The sequence below is a fragment of the Zophobas morio genome, unplaced genomic scaffold (assembly GCF_036711695.1).
Source record: "Zophobas morio isolate AGI-343-1 ecotype UQ-CSIRO unplaced genomic scaffold, CSIRO_AGI_Zmor_V1 ptg000022l, whole genome shotgun sequence".
Taxonomy (NCBI): domain Eukaryota; kingdom Metazoa; phylum Arthropoda; class Insecta; order Coleoptera; family Tenebrionidae; genus Zophobas; species Zophobas morio.
In genome coordinates, this window is record NW_026972127.1 from 6,706,182 (window position 1) to 6,720,430 (window position 14,249).

The following is a 14,249-nucleotide window of genomic DNA, read 5'->3' on the forward strand; positions in this document are numbered from 1 at the left end:
AAATGTCGAAAAATAGAGAAATCGAAAAGTCGAAAAATTGAAAAATCCAGAAATCGAAACATCAAAAAACTGAAAAGTCTGAAATTGAAAAATCGAAAAATCTAACATTTTAAAAATTGAAAAATTAAAATATCTAAAATTGAAAAATCGAAAAATGATAAATAGAAAAATCGATACATGAAAAAGTTGGAAAATCGAAGAAAAATTAAAGACTCGAAAACTTAAAAATTCCAAAACTCTAACATCAAAAGTAAAATAAATCCCCACATCGAACAGTCGAAAAAAAAAGTCGAAAAACCGAAGTCAAAAAATCTAAAATTTAAAAAATCGAAGAACTGAAAAATTGAGAAATACAATCGAAACCTCGAAATCCTGCTAAATCAAGTAATATGAAAATTGAAAAATCGGAAAATCGAAAATTTAAAAAATCCAACAATTGAAAAACCGAAAAATCTAAAACCGTGATGTAGGAAAACCAAAAGATGGGGAAATCGAAGCATCAAAAAACTGAAAAATCTAAAAATTCGAAAACTTGAAAAATTCCAAAACAGAAACAACTAAACATTGAAAAATCGGGAAATCGGAAGGCCCAAAAAACCAACTCAAAAAATGAAAAATTGAACGAGTGAAACATCGAAACCTCGAAATCTCGATAAATCGAGAAATCGGAAACAAATCTAAAATCGGGAAATCGGAAAATCTAAAAATCGAGAAATCGAAACATCAAAAAACTGAAAAATTACAAAACTGAAGCAATGAAAAACTAGAAAATCGAGAAATCGAAAAATTTTAAAATCACAAAACTAATAATCTAATTATTATTATCGAAAAATTGAAAAATCTAAAAATTTTAGAAACTGAAAAATTAAAGTATGGAAAAATTGAAGATTCGAAAAGTGAAAAATAGAAAAATCGAAGAAAAGTTAAAAATCCCAAATCTTGAAAAATTCCAAAACTGTAACATTAAAATTAAAAAAAAAATCGCCACATCGAAAAGTCGAAAAAACAAAGCCGAAAAATTTTAAAAATCGAAAAATTGAAAAAATAAGAAATGGAATCGATACCTCGAAATCCTGATAAATCGAAAAATATGAAAATTAAAAAATCGGAAAATTGAAAATTTCAAAAATCCAAAAAATGAAAAATCGAAAAATCTAAAACCTGGAAGTAGGAAAAACGAAAGATCTGGAAATCAAACCATCAAAACACTGAAAAATGTAAAAACTCGAAAACTTGAACAATTCCAAAACTGAAACAACGAAAAACTGAAAAATCGGGAAATCGAAAAGTCCAAAAATCCAAGTCGAAAAATCGAACATTTAAGAAATCGAGAAGTCGAGGAATCCAAACATTGAAAAGTCGAGCAATCGAGAAATGAGAAAATAAAAAATCGAAATGTTGAAAAATCGTGAAATCGAGAAGTCGAAAAATGGAAAATTCGAAAACTTGAAAAATTCGAAAACAGAAACAACTAAACATTGAAAAATCGGGAAATCGGAAAGTAGAAAAATTCAGAAGCGTCAAAAATTGAATATTTGAAAAATTTAAGAATCAAAAAATTGTAAAATTGAAACTGAAAAAATTTTGTTTAACAATTTAATATGCATCCTATAACTTTAAAACGTTTGCGAAACATTCGATTTTGCAATTTCAAAGTTAAATTGTAAAATTCTGTTATAAAATTTTGATTTTTTTCCACAGATCTGAATGCAAGGTAAAAATTCAACGCGGATTCATAAACCACAAACGTTATTTTATAAAATTGAAATAACATTTACTCTTAAAAAATTTGGAGATGCTGTCATTACGTCGTTGGTGAGGATGCGCAGACAAATTTTTTCGAAGATTATCTGTCTAATAAAATTTCTTTATTGTAGTAACAACCTTAACTTCTTTAGAAAGGAAATAAAATACAAAAAAAAACTCAAATTAATAATAATAAGTAGTACAGTTAGAAACGGCAGTTTTGCACCATAATACGTTATAACATTAAAAACAGCAGATATTTGATAAAAACCGACGTTTTCCAACACGAGTTCAATTTTACACTTGTAATTATCACTTTAATAATTCCCAGTCAACATTACGGTATCACTAATTTTTTTGCAAATATCATAGATGCATCCTGTTTAAAAAGAATAAAAACCTAGGTATATCTAACTAATTTACGGTTGAAAATTAGTAACGACGATTTTATGTTGATTGAAACGATCTTTCGTAAATTAAAAATGTAAATGTAAAAAACGCAAATAAGTAATTTTTTTAAATAATAAAAATCTCCTTCCTACCATCCACAACCAGCAAAATAAAATTTATGCGGAGTCATTTCGATGCCAAGATATAATTTTACTCATCTTCTCACCTTATAAATAATGTTCTTATACCAAGAAACACCTAAGGAATTTCGTTGAATTTTAATTGAGTTATTTGGCGGTTTTTGGAAATCGACATTTACAAAAAAATTGGTTAATTTCATGTAATCGTAAATTAAACTGTCAAAATTAAATTTTGTTAAAAAAACTTCAAATGTTTATTATTTTGATTACTTATTTTAAGCGAAAATGAATACATTAAAGCAGTTGTCCAGATTTATAATTTCTGTTTACGTTTTTTGTAGAAGCTGTAATTTTACAGAATTTTTAAAATACTTTTCCAAAAATCTCTGTAATCATCAGTAAAATAAACTTCTGTCTTTCCCCCGAAGAAATAAACAGATACCACTACAACAGCGAGGACCTCTCCCGCCGCGTCCCCCGGCGAAAACTCCACCGCTGCGGCCAGCCCTTCCGGAAGAGCCGGATGTTGAAAATAATCGGCGGCGTCCAATCCAAGAAGTACAAGTGGCCTTGGCACGTCGCCATTCTAAACAAATACTACGTACGTATCCGAAAATGGGTCAATTTTATTCCAAACTGATAATCTCATCATTTCCTCCATAAATCAATTGCGTCTCCGAGTCCACTTTAATTACTTGATTGGATAATAACTTGTTTAATTTTAGGAAGTGTTCTGCGGGGGCACGCTCATCGGCCCACGATGGGTCCTCACGGCTAGTCATTGCATTCGTCCATATTTACGCGTAAGACTGAACGAACATGACTTGAGAGCTCGAGATGGACGCGAGCTCGAGATGACTGTCTACAAGATTTTCCAGCACCCGAAATTCAACCACAAGACCGTCGATAACGACATTGCTCTCTTGCAGTTACCCAGAGCTGTGAATATTCCGATAGCTTGCTTGCCCGACAGGGGTCCCAGACCCACGGAGATATGTACCGTCATGGGCTGGGGGAAGCTTAGGGCCAGCGATACTTATGGTACCCATATTCTGCACGAAGCCAAGGTAGGTCAAAGGCGGCTAAACGGACAAGTGGTGAAGCAGAATTGCTGTTTTACTATCTATAAAAGTTCGTAGACCTTGGATATAATGCTCAATAAATCGTATAGCATAAAAAATTTTACACTGGTTTTATAGAGGAAAATACTGGCGTTTATCAGTAAGCACTTTTTCAAATGTTGGGTATGGCTGTTCGACAGATTTTTTTATTTAATCTTTACGAGAGAACAGTTAGATAAATTACAAAATAGTTTGAATATTAAAGTTTACAGTTAAAACAAGGATTTGAAAATTTATAATTCTCTATTTGTGACCATTTTGACACCTATTACAAGTACATAAAGACTATGATGTGATATAATACAATTTTTATCGTGAGTATTCTTATTCACCAAAAGAACTTTTTAATTAAAATTATTTACTGCGTACAGCGTCAGAATTCAATTAATTTTTCCGCTTAATTTATTAGTTTAGTGTCAGTTTAATAGCACTAAAATTAAAGTGACATTTAAATTAACCTAAAAATTAATTTTCTCAAATTTTATTTATAATCGATTTAATGTGACTAATTATTACAGCCGGGTAATTAATTCTTGGGAATGGCGCATTTTTTCATAGTCACAATTTACAAATTTATTACACTGTTTGGTGTTAAGAATTTAACTGGGTGTCAACAGGAATGTTTTCTATTAAATTACCTAAATGCCAGACGAACTCTGTCTATTTTTTTGTTTCGATATATATATAGACAAGGTTACAGAATTAAAAAAAATATATAATCGTTTAGAAACATTTAGTGGTCACTCTTTCCGTAAAAATAGGTAAATGTGGACTTCATGCACTAGTGGCTACGGATTTAAACATGGCTTAAGTCAGCTACAGACACAACAAATTACAAACTCACCACATTATCAGTTTTTTGTATCACTGTGAAATGTGTCTGACATGCAGGTGTAAATATAGTTCGCTTCGTTGGCACTTTTGGAAGTAAAACAGGAGGGAAAAGAATCTAAAAGACAGTTTTTTTGCCATAGCAGCTACAATAAGTAATAGAATTAGAGTTGGCTATTTCGAATTGTATGGGTGGCACTATTGCACAATTGACACCAAAGTTTGACAGGCAACGCCAACTCTAACAAAACATTGTTAATAGACACATTGAAATGACAGTTAATTTATACATGTCAACAAATTAGTGTTACAAATGTTTACATCGGATTAGACGCCGGTCTGAATTAAGTGAGATTTTTGAATTTTATTATAATGTAGATTGTTTGATAATTAGTAATTACAGATTCAACGACCTTGTAATTTAATTGAACACATCTTCACCTGAAAAAACGTGTAATAACAAAATTCCAGTCATTAATTTCCGAGTATTAACAACAATAAATTTGAATTTATTACAGCGCAAAAACATTACAGGCATGTGCGAATTGACATCTTGAAGTGACACTGGACAATTAAAACCAAAAAAAAAAACAATTACCAAACATATTAAATTAAAAAACTGTATGAATGTTTTGTTTATGGTTGCTTGTAGATCAGTTAGTAAACATCGGAAAGGACAATAGCCAAAATCAATCCAGACGAACCTATTTTAGTCCATTATAAAGACTAAACAATGTTAAAAGTAGCCAAAGATAAAACTGCCTCCACAAACCCATAGGGGAAGGTGGGACTAAGTAAAATATTAGGTTTAAAAACAATATTTTATACCTACTTTTCAATTATATAGTTTGACGTGAATTTGAAAATTCTGCTTGATTTATGTTGGCGATTGTAATAAATTAACAAATAGTGTCTTGGTAATTTTTTGTTTTACCACCTTCATGGTAATTAAATTGTGGTCCGTAAAGCTAATTGTTATGAAAATATGAATACCAGGTAAAAAATATACAACAAAAAAGTCAAATTGAGCGTGTGCTTCTTTCTTAATAATAATAATAATATATTGTGATGACGTCATTAACTTTTTGGAGGAGATAAACAGATAAATTGTGATTAATGATTTAAATGCTTATCATAACCTTAAAATGTTGCAAGATTTCAAGGCATTTGGTTTTGTAGTTTCTAAGTTAAATTACAAAAATTGTTTTACAGTTTTGATTTTTGAATTTGAATGTCTTAGGTATAACGTAAGAGCAGATTAATACATTACAAGTAGAGAAGTAAGATATTTTTTTAAATTGAAATGACGTCATTAAATTGTTGGTGGGAATGACGAAACAAATTTTTGGTGAGCGTTTTACCATCGGGAGGATATTCCTCAAACACTTAAAATTTCATAAAAATCAGTCCAACACTTTTGAAATAAGTCTACACATATTAAGAAAAAAAGGCAAAATGTTGCCCCGCCCACCCGCCCTATCTCAATTGTGATGATTTTTTTATTTATCGTGGGTCAAGAAGGCGTTAGCTTAACTGCAAAATTCTTATTTCTCTACGAAAAATTAAAAACATGTTTTTGAGTATCGCGTTGTTCAAAGAATATTATATATATCAAGAAAAAAAAAAGTCGAAAATGAAGCCCCACCAATATCCATCTTAAGTTCAATTTGTGACGAATTTTTCATCCGTTGTCAAACCGAGGGGCGGAGCCTAATTGCAAAATCGATACTTTCCCACAAAAAAACAACCAATGTTACCATGTCAGTTTACAGTTGTCAATTTGACATTCCGACGTCTAAAAAACCAATTAGAAAATGGCAGCCCAAAATTTAAATTTTACATCAGGTACATTATTATAAAAATGTAAATACCTTATGTTGCCACCCTGACAAAAATCACAAACGTTATTGATTTATTAATAATTCGGTAGTTTGTTGGGGTTTTACAAAAATAGGTATAAAGAAATTAAGATTTTCTCTCGTTTTTATTAGACTTAAGATTTAATTGAAGAAACGAAAAATGAAAAAATCTAAAAATTGAAAATTTAAAAACATGAAAAAAAAAGAAAAATTATAAAATATGAATGTGAAAGTCTGCACATAACATATTGAAATGGCAAAATAAATTATTAAACAATAATTAAATAGTACTTGCTAAGATTAAACTGATTTTGGCATATCACATACCTTCCAAGAAAACAGAGGGCGGGTGGGCGGGATTAGTGCTTGGTAAGAAAATAGAGGACGAGATCCTAAAATTGAAAAAGTGAAAAATTTTTTAAGTAATAATTATTAGTTGCTCATTTGAAATGAAAACTAGAAAAATTGTAATTCAAAAGTTGAAAATTTTAAAAATTCAAAAAAAAGAAAAATTATAAAACATGAAGATGGCAAAAAGAAAGAAAATAAACAACAGAAACAAAAATTTTCAAAAATACTTGAAAATTGGTTAAATATGTCAAGTGCCAAAATCAATCTCGGCTTATCGAATATTAGCCCGACCCACCCGCCCTTTATTTTCTTATAGAATGTCTTTTCTTAGCTACTACTGGATAAGATAAGACTGATTTTGGCAAATGACATACCCTCTAAGAAAAGAGAGGGCGGGTGGGCGGGGCTAGTGCTTGATAAGATAAGACTGATCTTGGCAAATGACATATCCTCTAAGAAAATAGAGGACCAGATCCTAAAATTGAAAAAGTGAAAAAAATTTTAAGTAATGATTACACAGGCCTGCGATGGTTTTCCCCCAACAAAATCAAGTAGTAATTTCGGTAGGTCTCATATACTCATGTATAAAAAAAAATTGCAAAAATTTCTATCACGTACAGTTTCTGCAAAAAATTTTTTTTCAGTTTTGTTCTTAGTACTATAAAAATTAACTTCTAGATTTTGTGGTAATAATATGTATGGATAATGGTGTTGATATTTCATTTCGTGTTCAGCTTAGTAAGAGTTATTTGTGTCGACTATGCGCTTACTACCCTGAATTTAAACAAAAATTACTAATGTCTTCTCGGAAATGGGTTAATTCTTCAGATAAGTTTGCTGACACCAATGATTTGGATGGAGCCACAAAATCATACAGACGATTGTTACTTTTGTTGTTCAAATATAAAATGATATAATGCGAAAAATGTAACAGCAATAACATATCCTATCGTGAATACAAGAGAAAACGCTTAAATCAGAGCTTTGAAGAAAGAAAAAAAGAAGCTTCTTGATTTATTTGTTTTTTTAAGTCTTGTTTATAACTAATTTAGTTCATTTAATAAATAAACATTCAATTTTATATTCTTTATATTTTATTTTTTCATAAAAATTGTTTGGAAAACTATGAATATTTAGGCCTACATAAAAATAAATCTCGATGTGCTACAAAAAAACTAGAGTTATATTTTAATTCGGCATACATAAATACCTAAAAAAAAAACAATATTATTTAAAAAGGAAATTAAAAGTTATATTTCGCAGGCCTGTGTTATTAGTTGCTCATTTGAAATGAAAAAATTTAACAGTTGAAAATTTAAAAAATTGAAAAAAGAACGAAAAATTATAAAATATGAAGATGGCAAAAAGAAAGAAAATAAAAAAACAGAAACAAAAATTTTCAAAAATAGTTGAAAAATGATTGAATATGTCAAAGTGCCAAAATCAGTCTTATTTTATCAAATAATAGCCCTACCCCACTTACCCTTTATTTTCTTAGAAGGTATGTCATTTGCCAAAATGTGTCTTATCTTAGCTACTACTGGGTAAGATAAGATTGATTTTGGCAAATGAAATACCCTCTAAGAAAAGAGAGGGAGGGTGGGCGGGGCTAGTGCTTGGTAAGATAAGACTGATTTTGGCAAATGACATATCTTCTAAGAAAATAGAGAACGAGATCCTAAAATTGAAGACGAGATTCTAAAATTGAAAAAGTGAAAAAAATTTTAAGTAATAATTATTAGTTGCTCATTTGAAATGAAAACTATAAACATTGTAATTCAAAAGTTGAAGAAACAAAAAATGAAAAAATCTAACAGTTGAAAATTTAAAAAATTGAAAAAAGAACGAAAAATTATAAAATATCAAGATGGCAAAAAGAAAGAAAATAAAAAAACAGAAACAAAAATTTTCAAAAATAGTTGAAAAATGATTAAATATGTCAAAGTGCTAAAATCAGTCTTATCTTATCAAATATTAGCCCCGCCCACCCACCCTTTATTTTCTTAGAAGGTATGTCATTTGCCAAAATCTGTTTTATCTTAGCTAGTACTGGGTAAGATGAGACTGATTTTGGCAAATTAAATACCCTCTAAAAAAAGAGAGGGCGGGTGGGCGGGGCTACTGCTTGGTAAGATAAGGCTGATTTTGGCAAATGACATATCTTCTAAGAAAATAGAGGACGAGATCCTAAAATTGAAGACGTGATCCTTAAATTGAAAAAGTGAAAAAAATTTTAAGTAATAATTATTAGTTGCACATTTGAAATGAAAACTAGAAAAACTGCAATTCAAAAGTTGAAGAAAAAAAACTGAAAAAAAATCTAAAAGTTCAAAATTTAAAAAATTCAAAAGAAAAGAAAAATTATAAAATATGAAGATGACAAAAAAAAGAAAATAATAAAACACAAACAAAAATTTTCAAAAATAGTTGAAAAGTGGTTGAATATGTCAAAGTGCCAAAATCAGTCTTATCTTATCAAATATTAGCCCCGCCCACCCACCCTCTATTTTCTTACAAGGTATGCCATTTGCCAAAATCAGTCTTATCTTAGCAAGTAATAGCCCCGCCCTTTATTTTCTTATAGAATGTCATGTGCCAAAATCTGTCTTATCTTATGATTAGTTTCTGGGTAAGATAAGACTGATTTTGGCAAATGACATATCCTCTAAGAAAATAGAGGACGAGATCCTAAAATTGAAAAAGTGAAAAATTGTTTAAGTAATAATTATTAGTTGCACATTTGAAATGAAAACTAGAAAAATTGTAATTGAAAAGTTGAAGAAACAAAAAATGAAAAAAATCTAAAAGTTGAAAATTTAAAAAATTCAGAAGAAAAGAAAAATTATAAAATATGAAGATGGCAAAAAGAAAGAAAATAAAAAAACATATACAAAAATTTTCAAAAATAGTTGAAAAGTGGTTGAATATGTCAAAGTGCCAAAATCAGTCTTATCTTATCAAATACTAGCCCCGCCCACCCACCCTCTATTTTCTTACAAGGTATGTCATTTGCCAAAATCAGTCTTATCTTAGCAAGTAATAGCTCCGCCCTTTATTTTCTTATAGAATGTCATGTGCCAAAATCTGTCTTATCTTATGGCTAGTTTCTGGGTAAGATAAGACTGATTTTGGCAAATGACATACCCTCTAAGAAACGAGAGGGCAAGTGGGCGGGGCTAGTGTTTGTTAAGATCAGACTGATTTTGGCAAATGACATATCCTCTAAGAAAATAGAGGACGAGATCCTAAAATTGAAAAAGTGAAAAATTGTTTAAGTAATAATTATTAGTTGCTCATTTGAAATGAAAACTAGAAAAATTCTAATTCAAAAGTTGAAGAAACAAAAAATGAAAAAAATCTAAAAGTTGAAAATTTAAAAAATTCAAAAGAAAAGAAAAATTATAAAATATGAAGATGGCAAAAAGAAAGAAAATAAAAAAACACAAACAAAAATTTTCAAAAATAGTTGAAAAGTGGTTGAATATGTCAAAGTGCCAAAATCAGTCTTATCTTATCAAACACTAGCCCCGCCCACCCACCCTCTATTTTCTTACAAGGTATGTCATTTGCCAAAATCAGTCTTATCTTAGCAAGTAATAGCCCCGCCCTTTATTTTCTTATAGAATGTCATGTGCCAAAATCTGTCTTATCTTATGACTAGTTTCTGGGTAAGATAAGACTGATTTTGGCAAATGACATATCCTCTAAGAAAATAGAGGACGAGATCCTAAAATTGAAAAAGTGAAAATTTTTTTTAAGTAATAATTATTAGTTGCACATTTGAAATGAAAACTAGAAAAATTGTAATTCAAAAGTTGAAGAAACACAAAATGAAAAATCTAAAAGTTGAAAATTTAAAAAATTAAAAATTATGAAATATGATAATGGCAAAAAGAAAGAAAATAAAAAAACAAAAACAAAAATTTTCAAAATTAGTTGAAAAGTGGTTGAATATGTCAAAGTGCCAAAATCAGTCTTATCTTATCAAATACTAGCCCCGCCCACCCACCCTCTATTTTCTTACAAGGTATGTCATTTGCCAAAATCAGTCTTATCTTAGCAAGTAATAGCTCCGCCCTTTATTTTCTTATAGAATGTCATGTGCCAAAATCTGTCTTATCTTATGGCTAGTTTCTGGGTAAGATAAGACTGATTTTGGCAAATGACATACCCTCTAAGAAACGAGAGGGCAAGTGGGCGGGGCTAGTGTTTGTTAAGATCAGACTGATTTTGGCAAATGACATATCCTCTAAGAAAATAGAGGACGAGATCCTAAAATTGAAAAAGTGAAAAATTGTTTAAGTAATAATTATTAGTTGCTCATTTGAAATGAAAACTAGAAAAATTCTAATTCAAAAGTTGAAGAAACAAAAAATGAAAAAAATCTAAAAGTTGAAAATTTAAAAAATTCAAAAGAAAAGAAAAATTATAAAATATGAAGATGGCAAAAAGAAAGAAAATAAAAAAACACAAACAAAAATTTTCAAAAATAGTTGAAAAGTGGTTGAATATGTCAAAGTGCCAAAATCAGTCTTATCTTATCAAACACTAGCCCCGCCCACCCACCCTCTATTTTCTTACAAGGTATGTCATTTGCCAAAATCAGTCTTATCTTAGCAAGTAATAGCCCCGCCCTTTATTTTCTTATAGAATGTCATGTGCCAAAATCTGTCTTATCTTATGACTAGTTTCTGGGTAAGATAAGACTGATTTTGGCAAATGACATATCCTCTAAGAAAATAGAGGACGAGATCCTAAAATTGAAAAAGTGAAAATTTTTTTTAAGTAATAATTATTAGTTGCACATTTGAAATGAAAACTAGAAAAATTGTAATTCAAAAGTTGAAGAAACACAAAATGAAAAATCTAAAAGTTGAAAATTTAAAAAATTAAAAATTATGAAATATGATAATGGCAAAAAGAAAGAAAATAAAAAAACAAAAACAAAAATTTTCAAAATTAGTTGAAAAGTGGTTGAATATGTCAAAGTGCCAAAATCAGTCTTATCCTATCAAATCCTAGCCCCGCCCACCCACCCTCTATTTTCTTACAAGGTATGTCATTTGCCAAAATCAGTCTTATCTCAGCAAGTAATAGCCCCGCCCTTTATTTTCTTATAGAATGTCATGTGCCAAAATCTGTCTTATCTTATGGCTAGTTTCTGGGTAAGATAAGACTGATTTTGGCAAATGACATACCCTCTAAGAAACGAGAGGGCGGGTGGGCGGGGCTAGTGCTTGGTAAGATAAGACTGATTTTGGCCAATGACATATCCTCTAAAAAAATAGAGGACGAGATCCTATAATTGAAAAAGTGAACAATTTTTTTAAGTAATAATTTAATTGCACATTTGAAATAAAAACTAGAAAAATTGTAATTCAAAATTTGAAGAAACAAAAAATGAAAATATCTAAAAGTTGAAAACTTAAAAAATACAAAAAAACGAAAAATTATAAAATATGAAGATTGCAAAAGGAAATAAAATAAAAAAACACAAATAAAAATTTTCAAAAATAGTTGAAAAGTGGTCGAATATGTCAAAATCAGTCTTACCTTATCAAATACTAGCCCCGCCCACCCACTCTTTATTTTCTTATAGAATGTCATTTGCCAAAATCTGCCTTATCTTAGCTAGTTTCTGGGTAAAATAAGAGTGATTTTGGCTAATGACATATCCTCTAAGAAAAGAGAGGGCGGGTGGGCGGGGCTAGTACTTGGTAAGATAAGACTGATTTTGGCAAATGACAGATCCCCTAAGAAAAACAGGGCAAGATCCTAAAATTGAAAAAGTGAAAAAATTTTTAAGTTATAATTATTAATTGCACATTTGAAATGAAAACTAGAAAAATTGTAATTCAAAAGTTGAAGAAACGAAAAATTACAAAATCAAACAGTTGAAAATTTAAAAAATTGAAAAAAGAACGAAAAATGATAAAATATGAACATTGTATTTAAATACCTAAGTTCGTATAGTCAACCATGGAATTAATAAATTTATAAATTGTTATAAAGAAACTGTGATGGAATAATATTGTTTTACAGTTACCCATAACTTAAAATGCACAGCTGTGACAGTGTAGATATTCCCATCATAATTTTTTTTAATAAATTCCATGGCTGACTAGACGATGCTTTTTTTTCAATCGTATGATGTTATGTTGAAAATGCCAATGCGGGGGTGGTAACAATCATAACAATTATACCATATGATCTTATTATCTTTGAAATTTAATGTAAAAAAATTATGTTAGCAACGCCAACGCGTTCGTTGTTTGGATTGAGTAAGGTTAAACATAGATCTATTGCTAGTAATGGAATAATAGAGTAATAGATGTAAGGGTCAATAATTGTCAAATAGTTGCAATGTCAATATCATTATTTTATAGATAAATTGCAATTGAAGCAAATATTTTTGTTGTGGCAATTCTGAATTATTGGCAACAAAGTTAATGTGTCAATTCATAGTAGTAAATTTTGATATGACCGCCTAACAATGAAACAATGAGACGATAACAGCTACTGACTCGGCATTAATATTTAACTTTGTTGTGTTGATGACATGTAATGCTTCGTGAAAAAAAATCATAAATATTTAGCATTTTAAAATAATGACAACTATCACATGATAAAAGAAAAACGTCGTCTGGTCAACCATGGACTTTTTTATATTGTCAGTCCGATATTTGCATTGTCAGTGTAATAAAAAAAATCTTGAAGCAACATAAAAAAAATAAATATATTGGCAACACCAACGCGTTCTTTGTTTGAGTTAGCTGCAATGCCAAGATCATTATTCTAAAAATAAATTTCATGGCTTACTAAACACTTTTTTTTCGATCATATGGTATTTTTGGCTCTTACAACTTAAACTGTGATGAAGTCAAATTTTCTAATAATAACTAATCCGAAATACTTGATATGTATTTTTCTTCTATCATATTTTTATTAGCTTGTTCTTCAATTTAAATTTGCCGCCAAGTAAAACTAAGTAGAAATCTTACTTACAACTTATTATTTATATTTTCAACGTTTTTGTTTATTAAAAAACTAAATGCTGTTAACAATTCTGGTCTATTTGAAAAGATAACTTGTACATAGTTGAGCTTAACTGACCCCCCTTTAAGGCTATTTATCCGCATTGTCATATCTTTCAGCTTCCCATCGTTTCGCCCAACGTCTGCAGAAGATCATACCGCCACTTCCTCATCACCTCCAACATGCTCTGCGCCGGATGGCCGTCCGGCAAAGCCGACACTTGCGCGGGTGACAGCGGGGGCGGCCTCATGTGCCCCTTCAAGCGCAGATCCCGAGTGGCCTACAGCATCCAAGGCATCACCAGCTTCGGCGATGGCTGCGGCCTCCGGAACAAGTACGGGATCTACACCACAGTTTTCAACTACCTTAAGTGGATCTACTACGTCATGGACCACTATTCTTGACTTTAGGTGTACACGACTTAGCCACGAGAATACAGTATTGCAGACTTTAACACTTTTATACACTGCTAATATTTTTGAATTAATTCAGATGTCCTAACCGGAGTAATAAATTTTATTTCTCGAAATAGCCGTTTGAACTTGACTTATTAAGAAGGTTGATAAATCACAGCGGAGTCAGCTCATATGGTCTGGGAATTAAGCGGTCGTCGTCCTTACTGCGATGAGTGACTGGCGTGTAATGTATTCGCAGCTCATAAATAAGAATGCAATTTGTCAAAACAGTAAAAAATTCATTTCCACGCTATCAGTTTGGTGGACGTTTCAGCGTGTTATATAGGAGTCCGTTAGCGGACGTGCGTTGAATACTTTGGT

At 30.5% G+C, this 14,249-nt stretch overlaps 1 protein-coding gene across 1 annotated transcript in view; it reads left to right on the forward strand.

Moving 5' to 3' along the window:
• LOC135133472 (vitamin K-dependent protein C) overlaps positions 1 to 14,002 on the forward strand; it is a 40,045-nt gene extending 26,043 nt beyond the window's left edge. Inside the window, exons 4-6 of the mRNA XM_064061893.1 lie at positions 2,705 to 2,877; positions 3,002 to 3,343; positions 13,593 to 14,002. Of these exons, the coding sequence (XP_063917963.1) occupies positions 2,705 to 2,877; positions 3,002 to 3,343; positions 13,593 to 13,877 (800 nt within the window). The 3' untranslated portion in view covers positions 13,878 to 14,002. The remainder of the gene's footprint in view (positions 1 to 2,704; positions 2,878 to 3,001; positions 3,344 to 13,592) is intronic.
• The last annotated feature ends 247 nt before the right edge of the window (positions 14,003 to 14,249 follow it).